This window comes from Passer domesticus, unplaced genomic scaffold (genome assembly GCF_036417665.1).
Source record: "Passer domesticus isolate bPasDom1 unplaced genomic scaffold, bPasDom1.hap1 HAP1_SCAFFOLD_60, whole genome shotgun sequence".
Classification (NCBI taxonomy): Eukaryota; Metazoa; Chordata; class Aves; order Passeriformes; family Passeridae; genus Passer; species Passer domesticus.
In genome coordinates, this window is record NW_026990165.1 from 412,683 (window position 1) to 429,254 (window position 16,572).

The following is a 16,572-nucleotide window of genomic DNA, read 5'->3' on the forward strand; positions in this document are numbered from 1 at the left end:
GGGGCCCTGTGGAACCAAGGGGACCATGGTGATACTGCAGGGCCTCTTAAAACCACAGCAACAGAGAAGAGGTCTGGCTGGTTTGGCCTCCCATGGACTGCCTGACTGGTCCAACTGACCATGGCATGTTGAAGGCCTCTTCTCTTCTGCTGTTGAAACACTGGTGCTCCATACTTTCTTTCATATGGAAAAGATCTGTCCTTCTCCTGCAGGCATCCATGGCCAGAACTGGGATTTCATCTCCAGATTTCCTTATATCTAGGGATTATTCCCATAGGAATATTGCCAGGACAAGACTGGCTGACAACGGTTTCATGAGGGTCACCTCTCATCAGTCCCCAAATCTCTGGGGAAGGCTCCATGCTTTCCTTCTTGTGGAAAGAACTGCCCTGCTTCTCCAGGCACCCATGGCTGAGATTGGGCTTCCACCTCCAAAATTCCCTACATCCAAAGACTGCTCCCAGAAAAAATCTGCCATTGCTGACAAGTCTGGCTGGCCTAGTGAGACTCTCACCTGCCTTCCAAACACTGGGGCTCTGTGCTTTCCTTCCTATGGAAAAGAGCTGTCCTTCCTTTCCAGGTGCCCATGGCCAGAACTGGGATTTTACCTCCAACATTGCATCCTGTGACAGACTGCAGGAGATTGTTGGCTCAAAACATTTCATGTGTCGGGGAGGAATGGGCAGATCCAGCCTTGCCCTGCCCTGGAGCACTGCCCTGCCCTGGAACCCCAATCCCCCCAGAGCCTCTCTCCCAGCCCAGCAGTGTCTGCCAGTCCCTGGCACAGCACAGGCAATGCTCCACAGCCACCTCTGGAACCCCAGCCCAGCTTCTGAGTGACCAAATGAGCCCAAGTCCCACCTGGGGAAGGGCCCAGCAAGACCAAGGGGTATTGAAGGCTGACCACAAGGCAAGCACACATCTTGACCCTACCTCCTCTTGGCATTTCCATCTGAACTGCTAGAGTCCAGGAGTTGGTAGCTCTGTCTGTGCTTCTATAAATCTTATTTTTCTTTCTCTCTTTCTGTGTCTACTTCTTCTATTTTTGTCCTCTTGCAAACTCTGACTAGCTTTAAATTGAACAGGTTTAGAGTTTGTGAAGTCAAACAGGGCAAGTTATTGCTTTGAGAAGTGTTTTTTGGTGATTGAATGATGCATTAAACATTTTGACTAAATTTCTCTGATTTTCTAAAGTTGTCAGTAAAGGATGTTTTGTTGTTTTGAGCTCCTCAGAATCTCTTGTTGGTATTGTTCCCGTGCATCCAACTCAGAGTACACAAACAACTGTAATTCCTTTTGAATGTCTCCTGGAGAGAGTTTTTAGTGGATGGGGGTCAGGGCCTTTTCAATCCTGCTTGGCACAGCCCAGGCAGGGCTTTCCCAGCCACATTCCACACTCCATTGCCCAGCTGGAGCCGCTGGTGCCTCTGAGTTCTGCTGGCCCAGCCCCAGGGACGCTCTCCTTGTCTGCCCATTCCCCCACGGTCTCTGGGCAGGGATGGCCTCAGTGGGGGCTGCTGACATCCTCAGCAACTTGGAGGCTGCTGCTGGATTTCACTGCTGCAGAGGCTTGTTCAGCCTTCAGCTCTTCAGTGCAGGAATTCAGTATCCCAGGGCTCATTAACTTTCAGAACACATTAATTAGCCAAGGCTCTGGGAATAATTTGATTTAAGTGTTCCAATAATTTTTGGTTAATTAAATGCATTTCAGGAGTGTGTTCAAACTGAATATATTCTATTTAAAAAGATAGTCAGAAAACAATTTGTAGGTGCTGTTTAGGATTTTTTTCCTGTTAATACATTGATATGTGCTATCTCCAATTGACACTGAATCCAAGTCCCTCCTCATGCAGTTTGAATAGATATGAAAATCAAGACCCTTCATGGCTGACAATCAATCAGACTCTGTCCCTACCCCCACCCCACCATTTCCCCCATCCAAGCCCTGGCACTCAGAGCAGCCTTGTGCCAATCTGAGCTGCCTCCAGCCCAGACTGGACCTGCAGCTTTCAGCTCCTTGGTGCCAATTCCCACCTGCTTTCCTAGGAGAAGGAGCTGCCCGAGACACAGAGGGATGTTCATTTATTGTCAGCCAATAGAAGGCACAACTCCATTAAATGCAAAAGTCATTCCTCTGCTGGGTATTAAGTCCACTTTCCATAGCAGACAGTCTCAGAGCAATGGAAAACATCTTCTGTGCCCAGCACCAATCCCAAGGTCCCCCCATTCCCTCCCTGCCCTGATTCTGCCCAGATTTGCTCTTTGCACACACAAGTCACACACTGAAGTCAGGAGCTCCCTCCATGCCCAGAGGGAAGAAAAGAGAGAAAGGGGATGAAGAGCTCTCCTGTGCAGAGCCAAGGTCCAAGTGCAGCCACTGCAGTGGGAACCACAACTCATCAGGTTTGTGTCCTTTGGAGTCAGGGCCTGGTGACACTCAGAGGCACAGACGGGTTTCTGCCAACAAACACGAGTTGAACATGATGCTGTTTAATAATGATCACAGCTCTTCTTTCAGCTCTCTGGGATGATCCAGCAGCATCTGACATCGCCACCACCCCCCAGGGATTTCTGTACAGGAACAGTTTTGGACAAAGAAATAAGAACAGGTTATTCTAGGATAGATACAAATGAAATTAAGATGTTGACTAACATGATATTTATTTTAACTTCAGAGAGATTGGGCAACTCCCTGAAGCTTAAAGCATGAAACCAGTCAGTTGAGAGGCACTTGAATGATCAGAAAGCATCTGAAGGAGGAAATCTGGGAGCAATCAAAAGGACATAGATCCAGCTGCTCTAGTGAAGCGATGACCTTAGACATGGCCATTTAAACAGCAGAGCTGGAAACGTCTGAAGGATGAGGGAGAGAATATTGATGACAGCAGTAGAAGACAAGATTGGTATTTCTCGTCCTGCCATCAGTACACCTCCAGGAAATTCCTGTTCCTTGTGGGAAAACATTTTTCAAAAATACTGAAGTGACTCAGATTTAAAAAAAAAAAGTGCTTATATATTATTAAATGTTCAAGTATTAAAAGCTGTGCCCCTTTCCAGGCAGCCATCAGTTGTGTGCCCATGAACAGGCAGTGCCACTTGTGCCCTGAGGTGCCCAGCTGGGATTGGATCTCTCCGAGAGCACCTGAGGGAGAGCAGAGCACCTTGCAAGCTGCAGGTCCCTGCCAGCCCCGCAGGGCTCCTGTCCCATCAACATCTGCTCTGCTCCAGTGTGAAACAGGGCCCAGCATGGTGCTGGGATCATCAGAGAGCTGAGGTGTGGGCTGGAATTCAATGCCCTCCCCATTCCGCATCAGCGCTGCATTTCCCTGCTCCAGCCTTGGTCTCCAGCACAGCCATGGAGGCTCTTTGGGCTCCTGACTGTTCCTGCAGCCCCCAAAGGCAGCTGAGCTCTGCCTGTGGCACAGTCAGGCCTGGCCAGCGCAGGCCATGCTCAGCAATTGCTTGTGTGTGCCTGGCCTTGCTGTCAGCCCCGGCAGCGGCTGCGTGGCCCCTTGGTGGCCCTGTGCTGGCCCAGCCATGGTGGCCCAGCCCCTGTGCAGGCCCAGCCCAGGCCAGGAGCATTGCGGCTGGGAACGGCCCCTGTGCCGTGGTGCCCACAGCAGCCTTGGGGCTCTGTGCCCCATGGCCTCCCTGCTGGGCAGCCTCTGCCAGCTCCTGCACAGCCCCTGACACCTGTGGGCCTGCACAGACAGCCCTGCCCCGGGCTCTGCCGGCCTCTGGGCCAGCAGAGAGGCCGGCCAGGGCTGGCCATGGCCGGGAACAGGCCCTGAGCCCCGCAGGAGGATGGAGCTGGGCCACAGCCAAACTCAGCCCAGGGCAAAGCTGGGCTCAGCAGCCAGGGCTGCCAAGGGCTGGGCACAGAGGCTGGCACTGACAAATGTCCTGGGCCCCCTCCCTGCTCTGTCCATGCCCCCAAGGGCACAGAGCAGCCTCCTCTCTGGGGCACTTGCCTGTTTTCAATGCCTTGCACAGGCGCTGGCCCTGCCCCACAAGGCCTGGCCTGACTCCTGCCCCTGCACGCCCAGCCAGGCTGAGATGGACACTGATGGTTTCTGGGGCAGGCTCTCTGAGCCCAGCCCAGCTCCCTGCAAGCTCTGCCAGCTGCCCTGAGCTCTGGGCAGCACCAAGGGCCTCTCCCCAGCCCAGCCCAGCTGGCTCTGGCCCCACAGCTCTGCTCAGGCCAGGCTGCCCTGGCCACTGGCCCCACGGCCTCAGCCCCTGCCAAGGGCACAGCAGCAGCTGCAGCTCACACAGGACTCAGCCCCAGCCATGGCGGAAGGTGCTGGGCCAAGGCCAAAGGAGGCTCCCTGGCTGCCCTGCTCCCCTCTGGCTCAGGTGCTGAGAGCTCTGCAGCCCCTGCTGCCATCCCATGTGCCCAGGGCAGCACAAGAGCCCCGGCCTTGGGGCCCTCAAGAGCTGCTCCGGCTCCAGGCCCAGGGCCCATCCCAAAGCTGGGGCAACCACAAAGCTGTGCCCTTTTCTGTTCATTGCTGCTCTGATGGAGATGGATCCTCAGCCACTTGGAGGTTGCTGATGAATTTCACCACTCCAGAGACCTTTTCTTTCTTGAGCTTTTCAGTTGAGAAATTCAGTGAGAAAGGCTCATAAACATTTGTTCAAAACACGCAAACAAGACAAGCCTGTGGGAGTAATATAAGTTTTCAATTCTTTCATAGCTTATTAGGTAGATTTCAGAAGTGTATTCAAAGTGAATATGCTATATTGAAACCAATGCAGAGAGAACTGGTTTTTCCTCCTTTCTTTTCCTGTTTATAGATTGATGTCAGCAATCCCCAATTGATATAGACCCCCAGCACTTCATAATACAGTCTAAATACAGATGAAAATCAAGGTCCTTTATGGCTAACAATCAGTCAGACTTTGTCCCTGCACCCTCCCCACCATTTCCCTCATCCACCCTCTGTCACTCAGAGCAGCAGTGGGATGGCATCTCATCCAGGGGTGTCCCCAGGGCTCAGGACTGGGGCCAGGTCAGTGAAATCTCTTTACTGCTGATCTGGATGAGGCCATCGAGGGCATCCTCAGTCAGTTCCCAGGTGAGCCCAAGCTGGGTGGGAGTGTGGCTGTGCTGGAGGGCAGGAAGCTCTGCAGAGGGATCTGGGCAGGCTGGAGCCATGGGCCCAGGACAATGGGATGAGGTTCACCAAGGCCAAGGACCTACTCCTGACCTGGGCTCACAACCACCTCAAATCCCTGGCTGTGCCCTGCCCCTGATCCCCACAGCCTGTCCTCTTTCCTTCATCCCTGCATTGCAAGGGACTTTCTGGGACAAGGGAGCTCTGCTCTGGCTGTGGAGGGAGGTGCAATGCCGCCACTGGAATGGGAACCACAACTCATCAGGTTTGTGTCCTTTGGGTGTCAGGAACTGGGGAGACTCAGAGGCACAGAATGTTTCTCTTCATGGCCAACAGACCATGGTTGAACAGGATACAATTTAATAACAATCACACTCTTCCCTGAGCTATGTGCAACATCCCAGCAGTGTCTGATGAGTCCACCATCCACAAGTGATTTCCATACTAGAATTAATTTCAGAAAAACGTGTTTCTGTGATAGATCTAAACACAATTAGGTTCTTGTATCAGGATGCTCCCACCAGGCCCCCTGGTGAAGAGCCTGGCTCTGTGTTCTCCATCACCTCCTGGCTGGCACTGCTCTGGGCTGGGATGAGGAGCGCCTCAGCCTTCCCTGCTCTGGGCTGGACAAGCCCAGCTCCCTCAGCCTCTGCTCACAGCCCAAGGGCTCCTGCCCCACCTTGGAGGCCCTTCCCTAACCCTGCTGCAGATGCCAGACATCCTTCCTGCACTGGGGAACCCAAACCAGGCTGCAGTGACCTGGATCATTCACGGTCTTGATGTCCTGGTCACACAGCCCTCGCCTCTTGTCTCCATGTCAGGCTCTGGGCTGTATCCTGTGGAACATCCTTTGCTGGAGGCTGTGGCTCCAGGTGGACCGGGGGGATACCGAGGGACAGGGACCCTGCTGGGCATGAACAGCCTTGGACTTGTTGAGAGAAACTGTGAGGGGAGCTGAGGCAGAGTGAGTAACCCGGTGACCTCACACAGCCCTCCTGGGATGTCACACAGCCCCTCTGGGATGTCACAGGCAGCTCTGTGATGTCATAGTCTGCTCTGTGATGTCACAGCTCATGTGCTCATGTGACACACCTGGACTGTGATATCATAGTCTGCTCTGTGAGGTCACAACCCCTTCTCTAATGTCACACAGATGGTCTCTGATGTCACAGCCAGATCTGTGATGTCACAGAAGTGGCCTGTTATTGTCATAGCTTCTCAATGACCTCACATACCCCAGTCTGCGATGTCGTATCCCACTCTGTGACCTCATGTTACCAGATGATCAATTGTCTACACCAGGTGAGCTCACATCTGTAGCTTGTTCCCCAAAACCCCAGGCCTATGGAAATCACTCAATGCCCATTGTGTGAGGAGGGGAACTGGAAGTTCACCAGCCTCAGTGTCCTGCCAGCTCAGCCAGGCCCACTGGAACATTGGGGTCCATGACCACCAGGGACCACCAGAGAGACCCCCAGGACAGAAGAACGCATGGGTAAAGGGGAGGAGAAGTATGTCAATGATTTTGGGGAAATGATTACCGTATGTGTGTTTAGTCCAGGACAATCAATGAATATGTGTGCAAAATAGAGAATATAGACAGAAACTATCCTGTACTCAGCCTGCATGGCTTTGGGAAGAGCTCTCCCCCGTGCATCCGCCTGAATAAAGAATGCTGCTTCTTAATGCTGCATTGGGGTTAAGGGGTTTTCTGTTTTACCAAATGTTGGTAACACTCCCACTGCCAAGGAAAGCTCTGTCTCCTGCTGTTCACAAACAGAGAAGGGCTGGTGGCAGATGGGGTGGTCAGAGGCTGCCTGGGGCACAGTGAGCATGAAATAATCAAATTTTCAATGTTCTGTGAAAGGAGGGGCAGCAACAAAACTTCTACACTGGAATGAGGTAGGGCAGACTTTGGCCTCTTTATGATGCAGATTTGGGGAGTACCGAATTTTTTTACTGATTTTTTTAAAGGGAAACATCCCTTAAAAACAAAGGGGTCCAGGAAGGATAGACATGCTTCAGGAAAGTAATCTTAAGGGAGAAGGAGCAGCCTGTCCCAGTGTGGCAAAAGATGAGCTAGAGAGGAAAACAACTGGCCTGGCTGCCCATGGAGCTTTGTGAGAACTCAAGGGGAAAAAGAGGGTGCATCAACCTTGGAAAGAGAATCAGGCAACTCAGAAAGTGTTTAAGGATGTTGTTAGGTTATGCAGAAAGAAAAGGAAAGAGGTGAAAGCTCAATTAGAGCTTTACCTGGCCACTTCTGTGAAAAATAATAGGAAAAGTTTCTATAAATAAATTAATAGCAAAACACTGGATAAAGAGAACCTCTATTCTTTATTGGATGCACTGGGGAATGGAGTAACTAAATCTAAATAAAAGGCTGAGCTACTTAACATCTTGTTTGTCTCAATTTTCAATATTAGGACAGGTTGTCCTCAGGACAAGTGTTCTCCTGAGCTGGTAGATGGGCACAGGGAGCAGAACAGCCCCCTGGAATCCAGGAGGAAGCAGCTGGGGACCTGTTGAGCCACTCAGATGCTCACAGGTGTATGGGATCAGATGGGATCCATCCTAGGGGGATGAGGGAGCTGGTGGATGAGCTCCCCAAGCTGCTCTCCATCATTTACCATCAGTTCTGGATCACCAGGGAGGTCCCAGAGGAGTGGAGGTGCCAATGTGAGCCCATCCCCAAGAAGGGCTGGAAGGAGGATCTGGGGAGCTCCAGGCCTGTCAGCCTGACCTGGGTGCCTGGCAAGGTTATGGAACAGATCACCTTGAGAGCCATCACAGGGCACCTAGAGGATGGCCGAGGGATCAGAGCCAGCCAGCGTGGATTTAGGGGGGGCAAGTCCTGCCTGGCCAACCTGGTCTCTCCTTTTATGACCAGCTGACCCACTGGTGGATGTGGGGAAGACTGTGGATGTTTTGTGCCTGGAATTTAGCAAAGCCTTTAACACCATCTCTGACAGCATTCCCTGGAAAAGCTGCAGCCCACGGCTTGGGCAGGTTCTCTCCTTGCTGGGAGATTTAAGAGCTGGCTGGAGGCTGGGCCCAGAGAGTGGTGGGGATGGTGCTGCACCCAGCTGGTGTCCAGGCACTGTCCCTCAGGGATCTGTGTTGGGCCCAGTTCTGTTTAATATCTTCACTGATGATCTGGGTGAGGGGATCCAGTCCACCATTCACAAACTGCAGATGACACCGAGCTGGGTGAGAGTTTGGATCTGCTGGAGGGCAGGACAAGAAGACACAGCATTAAGCTACAAGAGGGGATGTTTAGGCTGGACAATGGGAGGAAGTTCTTCACAGAAAGAGTGATTGGGCATTGGAATGGGCAGGCCAGGGGGAAGGTGGTGGAGTCACTGTCCTTCTCCAGTGGCACTCAGTTGCATGGTCTGGGTGACAAGGCAGTATTAGGGCATTGTTTGGACTTGATGATCCCAAAGGTCTTTTCCAGCCAATCTGATTCTGTCGTTCTGTGATTGGGACACTCTGGGGCCATTGTGACACTGCAGGGCTTTGTGGAACTAAGAGGACCATGGTGACACTGTGCAGACCCAGAGAACCAGGGGTCCATTGTGGTGCTGCAGGGCCAAATGGAACCAGGGAGTGCACTGTGACACTCAGGGTCCTCATTGAACCACAGAGGCCATTGTGACACTGCAGGGCCTTGTGTAACCAACGGGGTTTCGCCATTTTGACAGTGAGAAACCAAGGAGATCACTGGGAGACTCCAGGGCCCAGTGGAAACAAGGGGCTCTTCTGACACTGCAGGGCCTCATGGAACCAAGGGGACATTGTGACACTGTAGGATCCTGTGTAACCAAGGGGCCACTGTGACATGATGGGGCCTCAAGGGATCTGGAAGAACGCTGTGACACTGTGTGGCTCATGGAAACAAGGAGTCCATTGTGACACTGAGGGCACTTGTGGAACCTCAGAGACCTTGGTGACAGTGTGGGACCTCATGTAACCATGGGGCCATTGTGACACCCTGGGGCCCCATGGAACCAAGGGGCCACTGTGAAACTGCAGCACCAACGAGATCATTGTGACACTGTGAAGCCCCATGGAACCAAGAAGAGCATTGTCACATTTTGGGGACCCAGGGAACCAAGGAGAGCATTGTTGCTCTGCATGGTCTCATGGAACCAAGGAGAGCAGTGTGACAGTGCAGGGCCTGGTATAACCAAGAGGCCACTGTGATACTGAGGGGGCCCCTTGAAACCAAGGACATCTTTGCAGATGACACCAAGCTGGGTGTGAGTGTTGATCTGTGGGAGAATAGGGGGGCTCTGCACAGGGACCTGGACAGGCTGGATCCAGAGACCAAACCCAACCCAAGGTGAGGTTTAACAAGACAAAGTGCCAGGTTCTGCACTTTGGCCACAACAACCCCTGCAGCACTACAGGCTGGGGACAGAGTGGTTGGACAGCAGCCAGGCAGGAAGGGACCTGCAGGGACTGAGGGACAGCAGGCTGGACATGAGGCAGCAGTGTGCCCAGGTGGCCAAGAAGGCCAGTGGCTCCTGGCCTGGATCAGGAATGGTGTGGCCAGCAGGACCAGAGCTGCTGTGCCAGCACTGATCTGCCCCCAGCTCTGCACACAGACATTGCAGCTGCAGCTCCAGAGAAGGCAACAAAAGGGCATCTCTGCAGAAAACTTTGCTGGGAGATCCTTTAGTTCCTTTAAAGCCACCAAGAGCACAGTCCCTCATTGACACAGTCTGTTGCCAGAGGGAAGGTGGAGAGAAACAAAATGAGAAATGATACAAACAATGACTTTGTTTTGTGGACAATATGAAAAAAAATAAAACAAAGGAAACAAATCTCCAAAATTAAACTAACAAGAAGCATCAAAGACAACTTTTATTACAAGTGATTTTCAGAAATTGCCCAGCAGTTTAATGTTTCTGAAAGCATCCAGTCATCAGTGTCCACACTGCAGCCTTGAGCTCCTGGTTCTTCAGGCTGTAGATGAGGGGGTTCAGGGCTGGAGGCACCACCGAGTACAGAACTGACAGAGCCATATCCAGGGATGGGGAGGACATGGAGGGGGGCTTCAGGTGGGCAAATATCCCAGTGCTGAGGAAGAGGGAGACCACAGCCAGGTGAGGGAGGCAGGTGGAAAAGGCTTTGTGCCGTCCCTGCTCAGAGGGGATCCTCAGCACAGCCCTGAAGATCTGCACATAGGAGAAAACAATGAACACAAAACAGACAAAACCTAAACAAACACTAACTGCAATGAGCCCAAATTCCCTGAGGTAGGAATTGGAGCAGGAGAGCTTGAGGATCTGGGGGATTTCACAGAAGAACTGGCCCAGAGCATTGCCATGGCACAGGGGCAGGGAAAATGTATTGGCTGTTTGCAGCAGAGCATTGAGAAAGGCACTGGCCCAGGCAGCTGCTGCCGTGTGGGCACAAGCTCTGCTGCTCAGGAGTGTACTGTAGTGCAGGGGTTTGCAGATGGACACGTAGCGATCATAGCACATGATGGTCAGGAGATAAAATTCTGTTGCAAGAAAGAAGAAAATCAGAAATACTTGGGCAGCACATCCTGTGTAGGAGATGGTCGTGGTGTCCCAGAGGGAATTGTGCATGGCTTTGGGGACAGTGGTGCAGATGGAGCCCAGGTCACTGAGGGCCAGGTTGAGCAGGAAGAAGAACATGGGCGTGTGCAGGTGGTGGCCGCAGGCTACGGCGCTGATGATGAGGCCGTTGCCCAGGAGGGCAGCCAGGGAGATGCCCAGCAAGAGGCAGAAGTGCAGGAGCTGCAGCTGCCGCGTGTCTGCCAATGCCAGCAAGAGGAAGTGGCTGATGGAGCTGCTGTTGGACATTTGCTGTGGCTGCACATGGGGACCTGTTCATGGAGAAAGGACAGTGCCAAGTCAGGAGAGGCTGCTTTGAGCCAGACCTGGACCATTCCCTGCAGACTGTCCCACTGAGACTCACCAACCCTTGTTCCTGCCCTGGGAAAACCTTTCCCCATGTCCCTGCCTGAGCTCCAGCTGTGCTGGCTGAGTGTGCCAGGAGCAGCCAGGGCTGTGCATGGGGGCTCTCAAGGAGCCATCCCTGCCATCCTGCCCTGGGTTTGCAGCCATGTGGCAGAGGGACAAGGCTGGATATTCAGGATTTGGCAATGGAATCACTCCTAATGCAGAAAGGCTTGGTTGCATCTGCATTCCCAAGTCTAAAGGATGGCAGGAGCTGGTTTTAGGAATTGTTTTCCTACCCACACATCATTATTCCTGACTCTCTGAGGTCAGAAATCCCCAGCATTCCTGCTGCACTCCAAGTTTGCCACTGAGAGATGTGAGAGACAAAAGATTCCCTGTGGCTCAGGGAAGGTGAGGGGCTGGATGGGCTTGTTCCCAACTGCCCTGGCTTTGCACCTTTGGCTGCAATCAGAGCACAGTCACACTCCTGGGTCACTCTGGATAAACCAGACCAGAGAGATCCCTGAATATCTCACCCTCACTCAAGGTCACCGGGCAAGGTCTCAGCACTCCCTTTTGCCAAGAACACTCACGGCTCCCTTGGCAAAGCCAGCAGCATTTCCCCAGCTGTGGCAGCTCTGCCCTTCCCCATGGGACATTCAGGGAATGGCCAGAGGCTCTGGCACAGATTTGCACCCAGGAGGGCAGCTCAGAGCTTGGAAGGGCACAGCAAGGAGATCCCTGGCTGTGCCCATGATGGGATCTCAGGGAGGGGGCTCAGCTCATTCCCCTTTTCCATGGACTGCTTTGCCCACAGCCCCACAGGTCCCAGGGAAGCTTGGACACCCCATTGCCATGGACACCCCTGCCTGGCAGGAATGCCAAGGGCAGTGCCGGACTCAGTTGCTGCAAATGCCAGAGCCTCCCTGAGAGCAGCAGATAACAGTGACAATATCAGGGTAGGGCAGAAACAAGAGAAGATGCTGTGGTGCTGTGCCTGAGAGGGCAGGGCAGAGACAGCCGGGCACTTAGGACAGTGTTCCTGTGCCCAGCTGTGCCCGGCACCTCCCACACACCAACAGTGCCCTCCTGCCCCAGCACTGCTCTCTTCAGCCCCCTCTCCTTCCCTGAGCATCTCCCTGGGCCTGGACATTCCCTCCTGAGAGGAGCCTTGTCCCTGCCAGCGCTCACAGAGCCCATCCCACCCTGTGTGCCCTGGCCCCGGCCCTACAGAAAGCTGCCTGTGTGCAGGGCCCTGGCTGGGGCAGGCTCTGTGTGCAGGTGGGCAAGGGCAGCTCAGGAGAGCCCTGCTGGGCCCTGCAGAGGTGATGCTGCTGCTGTCCAGGGCTGAGGAGTGGCTGAGGGCCCTTTGGGAGGCTCCCAGCAGAGACTGACCACCCAAAGTTACAGTTCTGGTGTCCCTGTAAATGTTCCAACATTCCTTTGGTGATCCTGTGTGTCCCTTTCAACTCAGAATGTTCTGTGATTCTGAGATTACAATTCCTGTTCTGCCTCTCTCATCCCCCTGTTGCATATAACCAAAAGAGAAAAAAAACCCTTGCAACTGTGTTAGAACATTAAAGTAAAAACCAGACATTTATTGGAAGCTTCCAGGTGTCTTAGTGGGAGTGGGGCACACCCAGCCCCTGATTTCAACAATTATTAAGGTTGATTAATTAGGGTATTTAACAGGAACATCCAATAGGACATTCAGTTAGCCCAGTTACACACCCCTGGCTCATCCCATTGGAGTAGGTCCAAGGGTTTCTTCACTTTTTGCTATGACTGCTCACATTCTGGTCAAAATCCAAAACATTTGTCTTGTAGATCCTCTTCCTTATAATAAGACTAGAGAGTATTTCAGGAATGTATTTAGAAAGTCAGGTTATTGTTCTAAAATCTGAGAAAAAATTTAGGAAACCTACCAGAGTTAATTAAGGATTATGGTTATATAAGCATATAATAGTAGTTTAATTGAGTTAATTAAGTGTTTAATAGAGTTAAGTAAGGATTATAGTTTTATAACTTTATAATAGTAGTTTACAAGGCTACAAATATATGAAAAATGTATAAAAAGCAAAAATCTTTTTCACATCACCCCAGTTTTCCCATCCTTCTTCAAGCAGGAAATTGAAAACACTCTCAGGAAAGCTCCTGATCTTTCCAGCAATGCCAGGCTTACCTTCATTGGGAAGTGTCCTTCGGAGCTGTGCCCAGGCTGCTCTGGAGCTGGGAGCAGCCCTGCCCCGCCCAGCCCCTCTCAGCAGCAGCACCTGCCCTGCTCAGGGTGGCTCCTTCCCCCCACAGCTTCTCCTCAGCGCTGGGAGCAGCTCCTGGGCCGGCTGAGAGCTGTCCCTGGCAGGCAGCAGAGTCCCTGCCCCAGCACAGCGCCCTGGGCTGCAGGAGCCTGCTCTGCAGGACAGCCCTGGGCACCCCTGGCTGCACCCGCGGCTGCTCAGCCCTGCAGCAGAGCCTGGCAACAGGAGCTGCCTTGGGCTGTGCCTCGGCTGGGGCAGCAGGGAAAGCCAGCCCTGCCCTGGGGCCACATCCCTGCCCTGGAGCAGCTCTGAGAGTGCTCCTGAAAGCTCCTAAAAGCTGTGGGATGTGCCAGCTCCAGGAGATCCCTGCAGGAACAGCAGCTTCTCTTCCACAGCCAGAAAATGACTGTTTGAAACCCAGGATGGTTTCTGCTCTAGTGAGCCCTGAGTGAGCTCTGCTCTGTGCTCCCAGCCCAGGCTGAGTTTAACCCCTCTGTGCCTCTGGGCTGTGTCCAGGTGGCTGCAGGCAGTGCCCCAGCCCTGCTGGGCTGGCAGAAGAGCTGCTCCTCAAGAGAAATGTTCTTTTGAAGCTCTTCTTGCTTACCAGGAGCTGCCTCTGTGCCAGGAGCCCAGCCCAGCTCAGCAGCCCAGACACAGCACAAGGACTTGAATGACCCTCTGGGGCTTTGTGCTCAGGCCCTGAACATCAGTCCCTCAGAGGCAGCTGAAGAATCCTCTCCAGGACTGCAAGTCAGAATCCAAATCCAAAGTTTCTTGGACTTTTAATGGGTCCCACTGAGGGACACAACTGAGAAAGTGTTCCCAGGCCCCAGGCAGAGCAGAGAACTGGAGGCACTGATGACAGGTGGGGACAAAGAGAAGCCAAGTCTTGGTGGCCTGGGGCACAGCAGCAGGGTCTGTGCCACCAAGGGCTGGGAGGAGACACCTTGTCCTGAGGCCCTGGGGCCTCCTGGCACAGCCCCAGCCAGGCTGGGCACTGTCAGCCCCTTGTCCTGCCCTCAGCATCCCCCCCTAGCCCACATCCCAGTGGCCTCAAGGATCTGCTGGAAGGAGTCCCTGGGGAGCCGTGATCAGGAATGGCCCTGGGGGCTCCTGAATGCTCCCAGGGACTGCAGGATTTTCAAAGGACTTTGGGTTTGGCTTTTGCCTTGGAGTCTCTGAGAGCTTTGTGCAATCATGGCCTCCAATTATCTGCTGTAATTAGTCCCTGGAGAGGCTTTGTCAGTAACAATACTCAGTGGGGCTCATTAATGCTTCAGGGTACTTCAGTTATTTTAAGCTACTTGGTGTATCCCTTTTGAACAAACTCTGTGAGAGGTTTGTGCAATCATGGCCCCAATTATCTGCTTTAATGAGTCCCCTGAGAGCTTTGTACTGACACTCGGTGGGGCTCATTAATACTTTGAGATACTCAAGGTTTGTTAAGGTACTTTGGATTTTCCTTTCCACACTGAGTCTCTGAGAGGTTTTTGTACCATCCTGGCCTCCAGTTCTGTGCTCCATGAGGAGCCTGTGTTGGGGATGGACCTCAGTGGGACCCTTTCATGCTTTGAGACACTTTGGGATTTTCTTCTGACTTTGACTCCTGGAAAGGTTTGTGCAATCTCCTCTCAGACCCTGAGATACCAGGGCTCAGCTCCAAATGCACCACAGGGCTCATTAGGATCAAGCAAGCCCTGACAAACCATGGCTCTGTCTTGATTTCCCTCTGCTCTCATGGAGTTCATTAGGAATATTTCTGTAGTGGCTTTGCTTTGCTATGTTGAGATTACTTGGTGAATGCTTTAATTATTGTGGTAGGTTCAGTGTTGGCTAATTACCATTGCACTCACTAGAATATACTTAATAATTTCCTGCTGTGAGATAGGATTAGAGAAGGGCAAAGTAGGCTCAAAAACTTAAGAAATTATAAAGAAAGGTTTATCAATATTAACTAAAAGAAAGAGTAATAAGAATTCAGAACAGTTCTCTCCCTACAACGTTTTCTTTCTTACTGAGAATGTAAGGAGACAAAACCTAAAATTTTCATCATTTTACCACCTCTAGAATAATCTTTCTTGCTTCTACTTAGGGAGAGGAGTCTCTCTTTAATTATATGGAGACTTCTCCGTAAGAAAACAGTTCTCTCATGGCTCTCACTTTCCATGAATAGCAACTGCCCAGAAAATCTGCAGTGGTGAAGTCCCTCCCATTTATTCCTCCACAGGGTTTCCCACAGCTGTGTTTATGGGCCATGACAGCTTATGTGGTATTAGTTTCAAGATGAGCTGTTAAAGAGCAAAGGTTCTCTTAATCTATTTCTAAAATCATCTTTGTCTCTGAGAACAGAGATCTTCTTCTCTTCATGAGGACCCAGGGTCTCATCACTCTGCTCTCTTTCTCTGTTCAAACTTCTCATGGGATCACAGCTACTTCAATATTTGCTTACTTTAGCATGGCGGCCTTTGCTGAACAAGTCGTCTCCCCATAGTTTTCAATGCATTATAGGGAAAAAGAGAGTCTGATGGATCAATTACATCCTTCTCCATAGCTTTACAAGAGGATTTCATCCCCAAGATCAAGGCATATCCTCATCCCTCTCATATGGGACGCAACTTCTCCTCACTGACCTCGGTGTCTTCATGTTGATCCTCTGTGTGCCTGCACTTTGTCCATTTCTCTCACTCTAGGGAGGATGGAAGCACTGAAAGAGTTAATATCTCTCCCGGGGCCTGCAGATGGTTCCGTGACCCCGGCCGGGCTGGGTCCTTGCGGCCGGAGCTGTTTTACGATGGAGGTTTCTGCAGCGGCTGCGCTGGGGCTGTGTCAGGATGGGCCGCGCTGGGGCAGGGCCAGGATCTCAGCAGCCAGGCCAGAACACAGCAGCAGCACGGCCGGGGCCCATGGCTTCTCCTCCCCCTGCCCGGGGCTTGCGGGTGAAGCCCAAGGGTGGCAGAATCTTGGCCGAGCTGGCCCAGCCCGGGGCTGCTCCTGGGGCCCGGCGGATCCTGGCTGGGCCCGGGCTGGCGGCGGGGCAGGGCTCGGCAGCGCCCAGGTGTTGGCAACCGCAGCCATGGCCCGGCCCGGCCTCGGCCCCGTGGCCTCCCCTACCCTGCCCGGCAGCCGATGGGGCCTGGGGGGCTCCCTGGGAAGGGGCCCGGCCCCACGGCAGGAGCCGCCCGGCCTGGCCCGGCTGAGACAGGGGCTGGGCCAGCCTTGTTACCTCTTTGCTGGCCAGAAGGGAAGGAGACCCTCCCAGGC

The 16,572-nt window shown here is 52.7% G+C and overlaps 1 protein-coding gene across 1 annotated transcript; it reads right to left on the reverse strand.

Annotated features, from left to right (window-relative positions):
• Positions 1-10,021: 10,021 nt before the first annotated feature.
• On the reverse strand, positions 10,022-10,954 carry LOC135292951 (olfactory receptor 14A16-like). The gene has a single exon (XM_064406985.1). It carries the CDS (start codon positions 10,952-10,954, stop codon positions 10,022-10,024), a length of 933 nt encoding a protein of 310 aa, XP_064263055.1.
• Between the last annotated feature and the right edge of the window lie 5,618 nt (positions 10,955-16,572).